Genomic DNA, 16,283 nt, shown 5'->3' on the forward strand with positions numbered 1-16,283 from the left:
TCAACAATTATTGATATTATACTTGTTACACAAAAGGGTGATCTATTAAGCCCAATGTGTCCAAAGGGATTTATTTTATGTTGATAAGATTGAATGGATGATCTGGGAACATTTGTACAAGCACAGTTATGACACTGACAACAAGAAGACATCTAATACTCTATTTAGACACATTTATTTATTCCATGACCATGATTATGTGTTCAGTGGTATTGACAAGGTGTATATGGATCCAAGGGGGGCAGTGGAAAGATAGGGTTGCTCATTTTGAGTTGAAATGCCAAATTAAGTTGCAAGCTAATGAGTCACCAGAGCTAAATGATGTCATCTCCTTGAGAAGTTTTTCAAAGAATAGGGCATTGAATTTGTGAAAAAGATGGTTGTTTGTATTTATGGGAGATGATTCAGGCATTTGAAGTGACAGCTTAAGAAATGAGTTTCATTTCATTGTATTTAATTTAACATAAATATAAGAAAATGTGATATATATTTAAAATAGTATATGTATTTTAAAGTTTGCACCTCTGTTTTGGGTAGAATTTCATTATATTTGTATATTTATTTATTCATTTATATATTATAGAAATGTTTTAGTAATTGAAGTATAAGTAATCATTTGAAGTACTATAAAAGTCTTGGTTTGATTTGGTTAGTGGGATTTGTTCACATGATGTGAAAGGTGAATTATAAATTGATGTGTCTATTATGTGAATGGTTTATTCTGAGGAAGTCTTAATAATAAAGATGAAAGCTCTCAACTTTATAAATGTGTGTCTGCATCTTTTAATACAGCAAATTGTTTGGTTAATTTATTTGATTTTTAATATATCCCACACTCATGGGTTCATAAGTAGGTACTAGGCTATTGGCCCTAGGGCCTATATAAGCCTAGCCAAAAAGGTATCCTGGCTTTTGCCACCCAAGAAAATTATTTTCCTGTGCCCCAGTTGAGCAGAGCTACAGAGGTGATCCCCGGGGTGAATTTCCTATTTTCCATCCAATCATCAATATTTTTCTTGAAGAGTTCTAATGAGGAGCTTTGTTTGATATAGCTAGGTAGTTAGTTCCAGTGTATGGGAAGTCTCTTGGACAGGAATCTATCCCTCCAGCATGTTCTGTTTATTGTGGTGACAAGGTTTAGGTCCCTAGAGCGTGTAGCTTGGAGGGATTGGGATTTCTTTAAATTGAGCATGTCCAACAGCTCTGGGTTTGACATAGCTTTATATGTCAGGCAGAGATCACCTCTGAGTAGGCGATATGCGACAGAGTAAAGCTGGAGTTATTTGAGACGGTCTGCATAGGGCATCTGTTTGAGACCGGTAATCCTCTTTGTGAGGTATTTCTGCAGCCTTTCCAGTTGTTGTAGATGTCTTGTGAGGTACATACCAAAAGTGGCGTTGTACTCTATAATGGGTCTAATGAGTGCCGTGTAGAGGAGAACAATGATTTCTTTTTTCCTAGATGAGAAACCTTTTGTGATGAGGTGTGCCAAGTAGAAGGATTTCCTGACTATTGTGGCAATGTGATTATCAAAGGAGAGACTACTGTACACCTGTGTCCCAAGGTCTCTTATCACACATTCGGTGTTAAGAATACTGCTGCCTATGTGGTAGTTCAAGGGGATGACAATACACGTTTTGGCATTGAGCTTGAGGCCATGGCTTTGACACCAGGCATCTGTCTCAGTGAGGCCCTTTTATATGATGTCCACATCATTAGGAGTTTTGATTATGGCTCCTAGTTTGCAGTCATCTGTGAACTTCGTTAGTCAAAGACCTTCTGTTTTAGCCTATGCTTCAGAAAGTAGATACCAAACAGGAGAGGACTCAGGACTGAACTCTGTGGTACTCCACTTGTCACTGGTCTGAAGTCAGATTTGCAGTCTGCTACTTTCACAGTGTAGATTCTGTCAGTGAGCCAGCTGGCAACCCATCTTGTGACATAGGGATTTTTACCTAGATTAGTGAGCTTATCTATAATTCCAAAGTGGGGGATGGTGTCAAAAGCCTTGGTGAGATTTAAATAGGCTGTGTGAACCACCTTACCCTCGTCTACGGCTTTTGTGACTGCTTCAAAGAAGTCTATCAGGATTAGGAGACATGATCTGCCTTTTACAAACCCAAACTGGGTGGGGTCCAGAGTTTGGAGATTACCAATGTCTTTGTTTATAAGTTCCACAATGATACGTTCCATGGCCTTGCAGACCAGGCTCGTCAGGCTAATGGGGCGGTAGTTCCTGGGGTCCGTGGTGGCTCCCCCTTTGTGGAGTGGGATAACTGTCACTGTGTGCCATTCAGTGGGGACAAAGCCTGAGGTGAGGCTATGATTGAACATGGTGCTTAGGTGGGGTGCCAGTTCATTCTGTAGTTCGCATAGAATGCAGCCTGTGATGTTGTCAGGACCCATGGATGTTGTGTTCTTGGCTTTGGAGAGTGTGGTTTTTACCTGTGCAGCCATGATTACAGGAACTTTGCATTCTTCCAGTGTAGAGATGGGCCATTTAGGGGGTGAGAGGGGGTAAAATTAGCACTGAACCTATCTGCCAGGATGCTGGCAATATCAGTTGGTTCTGTATATTTAGTGTCGTTGTGCTGTAACTCAGAGGTGATCTGAGTGTTGCCATTAAGATTCTTGACATAGCTATAGAATGCTTTGTGGTTGTCTTTAGTATCAGTGGGGATTTTGTTTTCGTAACTAGCTTTGGAGGATTTTATGAGGGATCTCAGCTTCTTACTGAGGCTGACCAGGGAGTTTATTTTTTAATATAACAGTAGCAAATGAGCAAACTGGTTTAAACAAATTAACCAATTAACCAATAAAAAGCTAAAAACTGAGTCCTATTCCAGCAGTCTTCGATCAGACAAGTTCTAACTGCACACTCCTGCCACTAGGGTGCAGGGGAACCTTCTCCAAAAATAGATGGTCTGGATTAGTGCTCATGTTATACAAAGCTAGAGTCAGCAGGTCTGAATTTAGTCTATGCTACAGCAAACAAGGCGTACCAATTTCAGAACGAAACAGTTCAAATAAACAGCCACAATAAGCCTTTAACCAGAAACTCCCAGCTCAGAAGGGCAGCGTCTACCCCCTCCTCCCACAGGAGTGCAGACCACACCTTATTAATGTAAAATAACTGGCCTGAAGCCCAAGTGCTTAAACCAGAACTAATACACTTTTAGAATAACAGACACTAAGCCTTCAATCAGCAACTTCCAACTTAGAAGGATGTAAGCTACTTGTCCTGCCACAACAGTGCAGACCACAAACCTTGACTTCCTTAAACCTCACTGTTCTGCAATTACTGTTCCCACAAATTCCATTTATTTCTATGCAATCCCTTTTCTAAAACTCCCATCTCCATTTTTTTCTGCTTTACAATACTCAGTACCTCAGTTACAGTTGGTTTTGATTTTGATTTCCATTTTCTAGTAAATTTTTTTGGGTACACCACAGCATTAAACTTAGTATAGACTTACTGTGACTAAGCAATTCAGATATTATACCGAACTGAAAAGAATAATTAGCTACTACCAACATATCAAAGTACTTGATAGGGGATTTTTAAAATCTGTCAACTCATTCTGTTCTCCAAAAAACATGTTCGAAATTACGTCTGTCTTCCCCATAACACCTCCAGCATTTTCTACCTACCTAAGGAAAACCCTTCAAGACTCTTTGGGGTGTAAAAACACGTAAGCAAACACCTCCTTGCAAAAATCTAAAACTGTTTGGAGTTTCTTGCATACCTGACTTGAACAGTTAGACAATTAGGCAAATGGAGGCTGAGGGAATTAATCCCTGAACCATAATAAGCAGCTTGTTAACCACTCATAGGCTTAATCCTCTGTGCCGATGGCCAGATTCACTCTGATATAATGAGTGCAATAATCATAATTTGCATATTCTGTTTTTAAAATAAAGAACATTTTCACAGGCCAACTGAAGAATTTTTTTTCTGGATCCCCACCCCCACATGACCATCAAGGTCCCATCCTGCCCACGCTATACAGTCACTCATTTCTTTACAAGACAATAGACCAGGTCCATTTGTTCTCCATTGGGGCAGGGGCTGAACATTTTCTGGGTAAGAGCCTGACAAGCCCAGTCATTCCTCACAAACACAGAGTCTGTTGACCTTTAGGAAGACAGGTCATCAGCTCACTTCTACCCCTGCAAATGAGAACAAAACTCTGAGTGGGTCATCATATGTTATGGAGCGGGGCTTTTTTTTTTTCTTTGATTTATATAAATTCCACAACTTCTGGCTGTGACTTCCACATTAGCTCCTCCAGAGAGCAAAGCAACATTCCACAATGCATGTTATTTGCCATACCCTTCACATTCTTATAGGTTTTAGTAATACAGCAGAGCGTACCCATCTCCCTTCCCCTCCTTCAGATGGCTTCTCCAGTAGCCAAGTCGCTAGTCAAACCAAGGTCCTCTCAGCATTGACTTTTTGTTTATAGTGTAAAGCCAACAGCCGTGTTTATAATAAGTTTCCTTTTTCTTTCTTTTTTACACTGCTGATCAAGGAAATTGAGTCAATGTACTAATGAAAACCTCCAAGGCCAATTATGAATTGAAACTAGCCTCCAAAACAAAGGGAAACCATAAAGTCTTCTTCAGTTACATCAGGAACTGCCATGGCAAAGCCCAGGTTTGTTCCGAATTAGTACTTAACAGTGTCACTTACACTGATCCTGCTGACTTGGCCAACCTGCTAGCAGATTCAGCACAAACTTCACCCCCCTGTCCCTCCCAAAGGCCCTTTTGACATCCCTGATACTTGTCCCGCACCTCACATCTCCATAGATCAAGTGTTGTAGGCTCTATCCAATGCAAAGAACACAGCTTCCATGCGACCTGATAATATCCCAGGATGTATTCAGCATCATCTCCAGCAAGAACTGGCTTCGCCATTGAGCACCCTATTCAACCACACCTTAAGTACAGGCTTCATTCCAGCAGACTGGAGAACTGCTATTGCTATCCCCTTACACAAAAGTGGTGCCACTACTGACCCTGGAAACTATTGCCCCATTAGCTTGACAAGTCTGATCTGTAAAGCCATGGAGAGTATTATTATGGATCTCAAACAAGGACATAGACAATCTCCAAGCACTTGACCCCACACAGTTCAGATTCGTCAAGGGCAGATCTTACCTGTTGAACCTGGTTGACTTCTTTGAGACTGTCACCAAGGCCCTGGATGAGGGAAAGTCAGTACATACAGCTTACTTTGTCTTATCCAAGGCCTTTGACACAATCCCCCACTCAGGCATCATCAACAAGCTAACACAACTTGGCATAAAGCCCTATCTCATCAGGTGGGTGGCCAACTGGCTCACTGACAGGACCCTCAAAGTCAAAATAAGCAACTCCGATAGCAGACCTTTCACTAGTGGAGTTCCCCAGGGATCTGTCCTGGGACCCCTACTGTTTGGCATCTATTTCTCAAAGGTCCAGGCAAAGACAAAAGGCCTGTGGCTGACCAAGTTTGTGTACGACTGTAAGTTGGGTGCTGTCATTGACTCCCCAAATTATGTTAACATACTGCAAGAGGGTCTCACAGCAACTAATGACTGGTGCCAAAGTCATGGCCTCAAGCTTAATGCAAAAAAAGTTATCGTCATGCCATTCGGCAAAAACACGACCCCTACCGATTACCACATCAACAGCAACCCCCTAAGCACACAACCTTTGATAAGAGACCTGGGCACTCAGGTTGATAACAACCTCACAATCAACCATCATGTAGCAGCAGTGGTCAGAAAAGCCTTTTACTTAGTTCATCTCATAAGTAAAGGGATTGCATCCAGAAAAAAGGAGGTTATTACCTCTCTATACTCTTCCCTCATTAGACCAGTAATTAAGTATAACGACTCATTTGGGATGTACCTCTCCAAACATCTGCATCAACTGGAAAGGTAACTGAAATACCTCACAAAGATTCCATGGCCTCCAACACCTGTCCTATGCAGACAGGCTCAAATCACTATCACTCTACTCGGTATCATACAGATTGCACAGGGGTGATCTGTGTCTCACCTACAAGGCAATCTCGGACCCTCCTACTAGAGATGCTCCATATCTGTAAGTCTATCTCCTCACGCACTACCCACTGAAAAGGCCTGAATCTAATATGCGACATCAACAAAACCTGCAGAAGATCAGGTTTTAACCTTGATGAGTGGATGGGAAACCACAAATTTGTCTCAGGGGTTCCACCTGTGTCCCTCATTGACAGGGGAGACAGGTGCTGACTGAGCTTTCTTTTTGGGGATAAACTCTTGGCTAGGCTTGTAAGGGCCTCAGGGCCATTAGCCTAGTTGATAGGTAGGTACTAGTCTATTGGCCTAGGGCCTATGTAGGCCTAGCCAAAAATGTACCCTGGCTTTCGCCAACCAAGAAAATTATTTTCCTGTGACCCTGTCGAGCAGAGCCACAGAAGTGATCCCTGGGGTGAATTTCCTATTTCCCATCCAATGTAATCTCCTATGATCTTATGCTGACCTGCCCTTAACATTTTTTTAAAAATATATATTAAAAAAAGACATATCTGACGCAATATTAATTGATCAGAACCTAGCATAAATGTTATCTGTTTTGTTTTCATTGCAAATGAAACTATTTAGTATACCTGAAAACAGAATGCAAAAAAATTTAGTATTTTATGCTGCTGTTTTTTCCCGTGTCTGACAGACACACCCCTGACAACAAATGCATTCAACCACAACGTGCTGTACTTTGAAATAGACTTAGCTCCTTTAACCAAATAAACATATTAACATCAAAAAGAGAACCTGTCACACAGAAGTTCTTCAGCCCAAGTGATGCCGAAAATGTCAACCAGGTTTTGGCACTCAGTATGCACAATCTCACAAAGCTCTCTGCAAGGCTGACTCACATGGTCATGCTGAATACATTTTGGCATAAATGCTCCACAAAGAAAGGAATGCACTTCTGAAGAACATGGAAGATTTATAAGGGGAAGAGAGGGCTAAGGAGAAGAAAAAAAGAGAACATTGTTAATCTGGTCACACTAATCATTTTCTGCATTCTACCTAGCTCCTTTTTTAATGATTATTTTTCACCATTTTATTGGCATATTCAAATGTTATGCATTTGATTTAAGCGGGGACACTATGCTGGCTTTTAATACTTATTTTAGGCTCTTGTATGTTTGTCTTACTATTTTCCCTGTTGTAGTGAATGGCAGAGGCTGCGTTTTTAAATACTACTTCTGTTTGCATTTTTGTGTTTTGTGATTTGATTTAATGATTTGGATATGATAAGACTGAGCTGTACTTTAGGAGATCTTTTATGTTTAGATTCATGTTTTTATTATACTTTCTCCAGTCTATGTGAAGGTAGATCAGATTAGTTTATTTACTTCTCTTAGGATGATGTAAACTACTTACATTTATTTTTTGAATTATATAGTGAACCTTTACACATTTTAATATTTACAAATAGTACTATGTTGTTTCATTCAACCTTTTTTGTGGGTTGAGGATCCAAGATGTGGAGACATATATGTATCAGAATGATCCAAGATGTGGATACATATATGTATCAGAATGATCCAAGATGTGGATACACATATGTATCAGAATGATCCAAGCTGTGGATACATTTATGTATCAGAATGATCCAAGATGTGGATACATATATATATATATATATATATCGGATTGATCCAAGATGTGGATACATGCATGCATCAGAATGATCCAAGATGTGGATACATATATGTATCAGAATTCATGCTTAGTTGTCTATATTAACAGTTCTGTGTCCTAGTAAATCTGGTTGCCAAACCCTGTAGGCCTACTGGTACAATACCAGAGTTATCACCCACGGCAGTAGCAGCATTCTGGGTAAACACATCAGGCCTGTATTACTAGAGGTTATACAAAAGAGCTTAGTGGTTATCTTAGAAGATTTAAGAAAATATTTAGGATTTTACAGAAAAAAATCATTGTTACTTGTTGTTGTAATGGTCTCTCTTTCTGTTTTCTCTTTTCTGTCCAGGATGTCAATGATATGCTGAGCACAGATCGCCCTGATTGGCAGAGCATGATGCAGTATGTAGCACAAATTTACAAATACTTTGAGACTTGATGACGTGTAGGTAGAGCAAAGATGGTGAGGAATCATGGAAGCACTCAGTCACTTTAAGGAGAATACTATCCTCTTACCAGATGGAGGTCTTCAGATTGATTTTTGAACTGAAGTCATCTTGAGGACTTAACTACGGCTCTGTGGAAACATATTGTTCCAGGACCATGATGTGCAACATGAGATCAGGTGCTTTAATGCTGAGGTGGAATTCTTAAGCAACCGTTTTGACTCCATAAAAAGTTTAAGACCAAATGGCAATGTCTTCCCAAAAAGCAGACGTTCTGTTTTCTTTTGGCATGTCAGATTAACTGTTATCCTGAAAAAAATCACTTTGTCTTAATTAAGTAATTGTGTCTGTTAGGTATTCTGTATGTTCACTTTTTGCATATTCCTCTGAGCAATATTGGCATTAAGAAATGCCTACCATTTTGTATTTGCAGTAAATTATGAGGTCATAGTGTAGCATAATTACATCAGATTCATTGTGTCATGGGAACATTGACAATGCATTGCACATCCATACACACTAGTTAGACTCACTTGAATTTTTTTAAATAGCCATATACTGTATGAAACTGCTAAAATGCTAGTCAGAAAGTTAGAAAGTTAATAAGATGCAGGCACTCAGTTTATTTCAAGTGGTCCTATTTTTTATGGCAATAACTGTTTTAAGCATCATCTGATACAACAGTATGCTCTGTTTTAAAGATGCATTCATACTAACTTTTAATTTCTGTTTGATTCACTTCAACAAAGTAGCACACTAATGCAGTAGTATCTACGCTGCATAAGAAAACAAACCATCCCAATATGTTGTGAGTAGCAGATAATAAGCTCTACATCTTTATTCATAATCCAGGTAGTGGATAGCTGTTCAGTCTGATAGGATTCATTTGATTCGAAAGCTTCCTACAGTATTGCAGCTCACCAAAACTTACCCTTGTTCTCTCTAATGAAGCTTGCAAGCATACGTCAATAACATATTGCTAATATTTGTTGAATAGACAGAAACAGTATGGCATTCTTAATTAGTTAATTTATTTCAAATTTTCTACACTACAGTTGTTTCATTAAGTATGCAGGAAGGAAGTATTTATTTATCATTTTATACAAAGTAAGATGTGATATACCATAAAACAGTTCATTACATAAGCTGATGAGAATAGCATACGGTTTTTATGCAAAATAGCTTTAATTAAATGATCGGAATAATGAATAAACAGGAACAGGGAAGTTGCTGTGCTCGTTGTCTCACTGTTGTACCCAGACCTTTAGTAACAGGTTAGTCAGTTTATATTTCCTAAAATACTTGAAGTGATAAGCATAAATACGCATAGATTTCAGCTGCCAAAATACAAGAAAAGGATTCATTTATAGATTGCACAATTCAGTCCGTCTTACATTTCTTATTCAGGATCCTCTAGCCATACCCCCCACAATAAAACAAATTACCTGTGAACATGTGGGTGTATAAATACAGTGTGTGCAAAAGCTTAAAACACTGACGTTAGTGCAAGGTTGAACCAGTGAAACTAGCTGCATTGGTAACTTCAAAATTTGTAACACAGCACAATGGAATATTTAATATTATTTTCAAACATGGAGCAGTGACTCAGCAAATCAGATGGCACTCATCCATTTACAGTCAAGCCTGTGATTTTTGGGAAAACATCCTATAAAACAGGGTGAGGTCTAGTCTTTCCTTGTAAAGCTGGAATACTCTTCCAAAGAGTAGGAAGCCTGTTTATAAAAAAGATATTCCTTAACCTGTGACCTTCAGGTGAACTCAAAGTTTAAAGGCTTAGAGGTATTGCTATGTTGATTCACGTGTTTATAAAAATGATTTCTTGATTACTACAATAAAAATTATTTGTGCCTGTCGAGTAGTGGTCACCCATGGCAGCTTTGCAAGTACAGTGTGCATGAGGACAGGGATAGTTCATGTTCAAAACCAAAACATAGCAAATGATTTCAGAAGGGACTCTAGGTTCATTGCAATGCAATACCAAAATCATTTATTTTTTGTTAACTAGGGGTTACAGAATTTGTTGCCCTTGCAGAGTATAAAGCATATCTTCCTCTGAATACTGCGTTTGCCCAAAATCTAATAAGACATCTATGAGAGGCAGCTTTATCTCACAGCCTGTTGTGCTAACCTGGTAAAAGCTCTCATTTGATTTAAAATTATCTAGGAAACTTCATACATTCAAATTAAGTTTGGATATCTGGGCAGGTGGAAGACAAAAAATATTCATTGACCAAGTTTGCTGGTCATGTGGCATTTATGACTTTTAAATTATAACATGTTCCTCTTTGTTCACATGCCACCTATAGTGTAATCATATATTTGACTTTTTACTTTACTCACCCACTATCTAAGGGGAGACTTACATGGGCTATGTTCATCCACATTTGTGGAAATGGGTTTACCCTGGCTTTAATTACCAGTTGTGAAGTACAAGGATTTACTTGTACTTTAATCATTTACCATTCAGGCCAGATAGTTATTTGGGCAGGGGCTTATCTAGGCTTTATCATCTTTTTGGACAACCACTGTGGCATATCAAAAATGTATTTACCGTTGCTGTTTACCATGCACACTGGATGAATTGGGACTCTAAGTGGTGCAGCACATGAATAATCATGCATCACACTGTCAGTATGTCTAGCTTCATGTAAATGCCCTGTCAAAGCCATGCATACTCCTCACATGGTCTTCTTAACATCCCCCCTCACCACCTGTGTCATATACGTGGGCAAAACTGTGTTTGACACTTTTATATTCTAACTTACTTCATGGGGAAAAAGCTTGGAATGAAAAAAAATCCTGTCATTCCTTAGATTCTCCAACTCAGAAATGGTCCTTTTCTCTGAGAGACTGCAGCTTTGGAGTTGATTATGTAAGGCAGCAGGGAGTGTAGGGGTACAATCCCAGCATGGGTGGGTTAGCAGATCAAGTCTCCCCCAAAGCAAAAAGAAGTAGGATTCTCATTTTTGTTTCTAGAACTACAAATGCACTTTGGATCAGCTGCAATAACCTTAGAAATTGTAAGTTTAGCATTATCAGTTTAAGACAGCTGACTTATATGTCCCCAGTACACATCATGTCCTCATACCTCTCAGCCGTCCAGATTTTTGCAGAATGTCTGGGTTAGTGCCTCATATTTTTTTTTGTCTGTTCTTTATAAAATTTGTGGTTTTCTGGCAAATCACATGTAAAGGCAGAGTTTTTACTTGGGGTAAAGTACTGCAGATGCAAGAATTTGGGGCTTGTTATCTCATTCATGGCAGTCAAGTACTTGTTGGTACTCTCATGGAATTAGTTTATCGAGAAAAATAACATAAAAACCCAGCTCCTAACTAAAAACAGAGGTGCATCCAGTGGGTCTTGCAAGTCCTGATTATGTTAATAAATTTTATAGCTATAGATTTGTCTGTTTCAAAATTATGTTCCTTCAAATATATTTCTGTATTGAACGACTCTGACAATGGACTTACTGCTAAGTATAAAACTAGTGTATCAGATATCTTTTGTTTAATAAATTATGAGATTACATTTGAGATGTTAGCTTGACTGTCATAGATTGCAGAGTACAGAATGCTCATTGCATATGCATTGTTTTATACAACAGTTGGTGGAGGAAGCTTAGGTCCATGCTGACATCATGTAGGGTTTCACTGCTATGAAAGGCATCTTTTCCTAAGCTTCCTCCACCAACTGTTGTATAAAACAATACATATCAAATGACTTCCAAAAGCTGATGTAGGTATCGTACTCTGCTACAAACACAAGACAACAAGCACCCAGCACCATATACATCAAGTTGTTTCTCACACAATAGAAATTGAAATTAGTCTATATGTATTAATAAAAAGCCATGGAGAACCTTTTTCCTCCCATCAGTTTTCGCAGTGATGCTTACTATTAGGAAAAGGAGGTATAAAGTACAACTCATAGATGCACGGTTGTTACTAATGAAGTAGAGTACTGCAATACTATTTGAATTGCTTTGTTGGCCTGGCCTTGGAAAGTAATGCTGACTGTCAATAGATTGACGGGACAGCAAATGGACATGCTATGAAGAGCTGAGCTGTAATATATGAGAGGCATTCGTATCTAATGTGAACCCTAACCATTGGGGACAGATAATGCTGTCTCGTGTGGATCACAGACAGCAAGAGGTTTCTTATCAGTAACTCGATACACAGGTAAACATGTTTAGCAATGCCCGAAACTGTTCCATGAAAATCAGAATAACGAATGCCGGCAAACCTGAAACAAATACCAAACCCTGAAATTCCCTATCGCTCTGGACCCAGGAACTAATTAATATTACCATTGGTTCAGAAGGGGGACAAGTTTGGACAGTCGGTAATGTAAGTTTTCGACATTCCAACAGTTAGGATGTAGTAATCGTGCTGGTGGACTCGACCACCTGTGTGTAGAGCTATTGATCGGAAACCCCAGCAGGGACAGGTGTATATTGTCTGCTGTGACCCCCAACCAGCAGAGACAGGTGTATGCTAACACAAGCTTTTCTAACACAGATACAGAGTCTTATCTTTTAAATGCTTGTTGGACAACATGCCTTTCAGAGCACATTGACCTATCCTGAATTACACTTCTGTAATCAACTTTATTTAGGCAGGTCCCCTACCCAGTGAATAAAGGAAAATCAGATAAAGAACAGTTCATCAAATCGTCTTTGCTGAATCCTTCAAATACAGCAAGTAGATTGATTGGGGGAGGGGGGTTCCTACCTCTGGTAACAGATGGATTCAGACAAGAGGATTTAATAAATTACTCACTGGACAGTTTTCCTTTGGCCACTTTTCATACTCCTAATTGGTCATACCACTTTCTTTCAGTCCCTTTTCACTCCCATAAGGTGCAAACTACAGGACACCCATTCTTAATTGTTTCAAGAGAATGTTGTGAGGCACCCTGAAGGAAAACATATTATCAGTGTGTAAAGGAGAAACATGCCAAAAATGTAAAAAAAAAATAAGTAACTGAAACATATCTACAGTATTGCATAACGGCACACTAACAGAAATGTACACTATGGCAAAAATCAATAGTCATAAAAATGAATAAACGGTCAGAAGTCATTGAAGAACAATACTATAGATTGTGTAAGAAGCAGTTGGAGACCATCCTGTATGAAAGGGTTTTAAATGATGTGATAGTATATAAAGTAAGGAGACACTGAAGCAGTTTGTTGAGAGGTGCTGCAAAGTCTGAAAGAGTAAAAGGAAGAGGATTTATTCCTGAAATGGAGACTTTAGTGCTTGTCTATCTTCTTATGTGATTGTCATGTCAGGCACACTACATGAGCACTAGGTTCTGGGTATAATGGAGTGAAAGTGAAGCACAGGAAATAACAACAACACTACAAAATTGTGACATTAGAAGATAGTTGTAAGCAATGTGCACGCAATCAGTACTTTTTGCAAAATAAAATGAATTAAATGGCATACAGGGTGCATCAACTATGACATGGTGCCAAAATTAAAACATACAAGGTATATCATTTATGACATAGTGCCAAAATTACAGCTAATGGAGAATTGTACACGTGTGGGTAGATGTTCACAACAGAGTAAGAGCAGCTCAGCATTGATCTGACAGCAGCTTAACTAAGAAGGAGTGCAGCATAAACTCAGCATTAATCTGAAAGTAGCATTACTAAGGAGGAGTGCAGCATAAACTCAGCATTAATCTGGCAGCAGTTTTACTAAGGAGGAGTGCAGCATAAATTCAGCATTAATCTGGCAGTAGCTTTGCTAAAGAGTGCAGCATAAACTCAGCATTAATTTGACAGCAGTTTTACTAAGAAGGAGTGCAGCATAACCTCAGCATTAATCTGACAGCAGCTTTAGTAAGAAGGAGTGCAGCATAAACTCAGCATTAATCTGACAACAGCTTTACTAAGGAGGAGTGCAGCATAAACTCAGCATTAATCTGACAGCAGCTTTACTAAGGAGGAGTGCAGCATAAACTCAGCATTAATCTGACAACAGCTTTACTAAGGAGGAGTGCAGCATAAACTCAGCATTAATCTGAGATCAGCTTTACTAAGGAGGAGTGCAGCACAGGTATTTAGTTGAGAGGTGGTATTGGAATGTGCTTCGATGTGTAGAGGATGGCATGTAGATGGCGGATGCCCTTGAGATGACTGAGACTATGGCTGAAGGACAGGCAGGGAAGATGGTTGAAAGTAGAACAAAGAAAGTTGTTAAACAGTTGGTCAAGGTGAACAGGGAAACTAGTTCTACTACAAATGTACAGTTTGTGATAGGAAGTGATGATGGTAGGACAGAAAGTAACTAATTTGTAGAAGATCGGTAGATAAGTACTGAATAAGTAATATGTGAGCAGTACATAAGGAAAAGAGGACTATTGGAAAGGAGAAGGTAAACTGTAGATATAAGGCAGATTATGAATGAGCAGAAGATAGAGTTACCAGTAGGCAGGCAGTAGTGAGATAGTTAAAAATGGATAAAAGCTGAGAAATCAATTAGGCAAAGAAAAGCCAAAACATAGCTGAATAAATGGATAATCAATTGAGTGAATAAAGAGAAGACAGAGCACATAAAAGGTGAATGGTAACTGGATAAACAATAGATACAACTTCAGTAAGAAACTGATATGGTGAGAAAAACAATAAAAAGAAGAGCAGAGAATGATGTTGGATCGTGCAGAATTAGGACACTGCTGAGTAATGAGACATAAGTAGAAGATCGCAAACTGTTGAGGCAGGCCAACCCCACAGTGATTTTATTATGTAACATGCACAAGTTGCACATACTGGATGACATAGCAAAAGCTACGTTTTCTACTCAGGCATTGGTTTCTTTAAAAGTTGTTTGACTATGAGCAATGTGGCAATAATGTCTGAGCTGATTTATTTTAGTGCAGCAATGTCTGTGCATGTAATGCATGTAACGGCACAAGTACTCACAGTGGGGAAATTTCATCTTCAGTATTGGTTTGCAAGGATATCGGTAAATAAAATCTGGCTAAATATCAGCAATACTTGACATTCGAACATTATACCTATTCTGTTAGTAAATAGTGAACTTTGTGCCCACACAGGGTATGTTAATCACGTTACAATAAAATAAAATAAACCAAGTATTCGTGTTTTCTCAACTGTTTATTTAAGTTAATGTGTTTAATTATTTCAATGTATTTTACAAAAAAATGCCTGTTTTGTGTTAACATTTTGTTGAACAGCAGTTTTCACTCTTGATATGTGAATTTTAATTTAACATTTCAGAATCATATATGCAAGCAAAAGGCACTGTGTATTTATCATTCAGTCTACAAAAGTAGCCCAGTAACAATCCCAGCAGCCCCATGACTCTATGAGACATCCAATAGGACTGCACTAGAGAAGGGATCAGAAATATTCACAAGATTGTCTGTTTTATGGAAAGGATAGAAGGAAACCCTTTCCTTCCCAGATGGTATATTTTACCTGGACTTCATTATGACTGTAATAAAATGTTTGCAAAGGCAAGTTACACTAAATGTTTAGAATTTTTATTTTATTTCCAGAAACATATACTGTCATCTGATATTCTTATTTATGTTTTGTTGACAGAAGGAGTCCTTTACTATTAACATTAACATATATTGCAATTAAAGATCATAGTGTTTACAGAAAAGGTAGAGACAATGAAATACATAAGAACTGTGATACAGTGCAATGAGCTCTGTGATTATGCTCTGAGATCTGCAAAACGATAAACTTGTCAAGGATGTCCCTAGCATGAGAGAGACAATAACAGTGCTTAAGGAATTCTTAGCAAAAGCTTGGTAAGGATGAATAAGTGTTGCTAAGATCAGGTCTTGAGCTAGAGACTAGCAGTGGACAGTGACAGCTGGCAAAGAACAGTGGCAAAAGTTAAAACAGATTATAAAATCTGTTAGCTCCTTTGCTCTGCCACACTAACAAGCAAGACATGTGGCAGAATGAAGTAATTAAGAGGTTTTACAATCATTAGTTCCTCAGAGGGATACTTAGTTTCTGCCTGCTGTCTGTCTTGCAGCATTAAGTGCTTTACTAGCTTTCAAGGGTTTTGAAAACCAGTGAAACATTTTGTGCTAATCTACTTTCTCCTTCCTTTTGTCCTGTAACTGGTAGTACATA

General features: G+C 38.7%; 1 protein-coding gene across 3 annotated transcripts in view; it reads left to right on the forward strand.

The window, feature by feature from the left end:
* SPECC1 (sperm antigen with calponin homology and coiled-coil domains 1) overlaps positions 1–15,263 on the forward strand; it is an 894,647-nt gene extending 879,384 nt beyond the window's left edge. For all 3 annotated transcript variants that reach the window (XM_044054506.1, XM_044054507.1, XM_044054508.1), the window contains one exon: positions 8,035–15,263. In XM_044054506.1, coding sequence (XP_043910441.1) covers positions 8,035–8,124 — 90 coding nt within the window. In that variant the 3' untranslated portion in view covers positions 8,125–15,263. The remainder of the gene's footprint in view (positions 1–8,034) is intronic.
* The last annotated feature ends 1,020 nt before the right edge of the window (positions 15,264–16,283 follow it).

This window comes from Protopterus annectens, chromosome 13.part0 (genome assembly GCF_019279795.1).
Source record: "Protopterus annectens isolate FY-2018-M chromosome 13.part0, PAN1.0, whole genome shotgun sequence".
Lineage (NCBI taxonomy): Eukaryota > Metazoa > Chordata > Ceratodontiformes > Protopteridae > Protopterus > Protopterus annectens.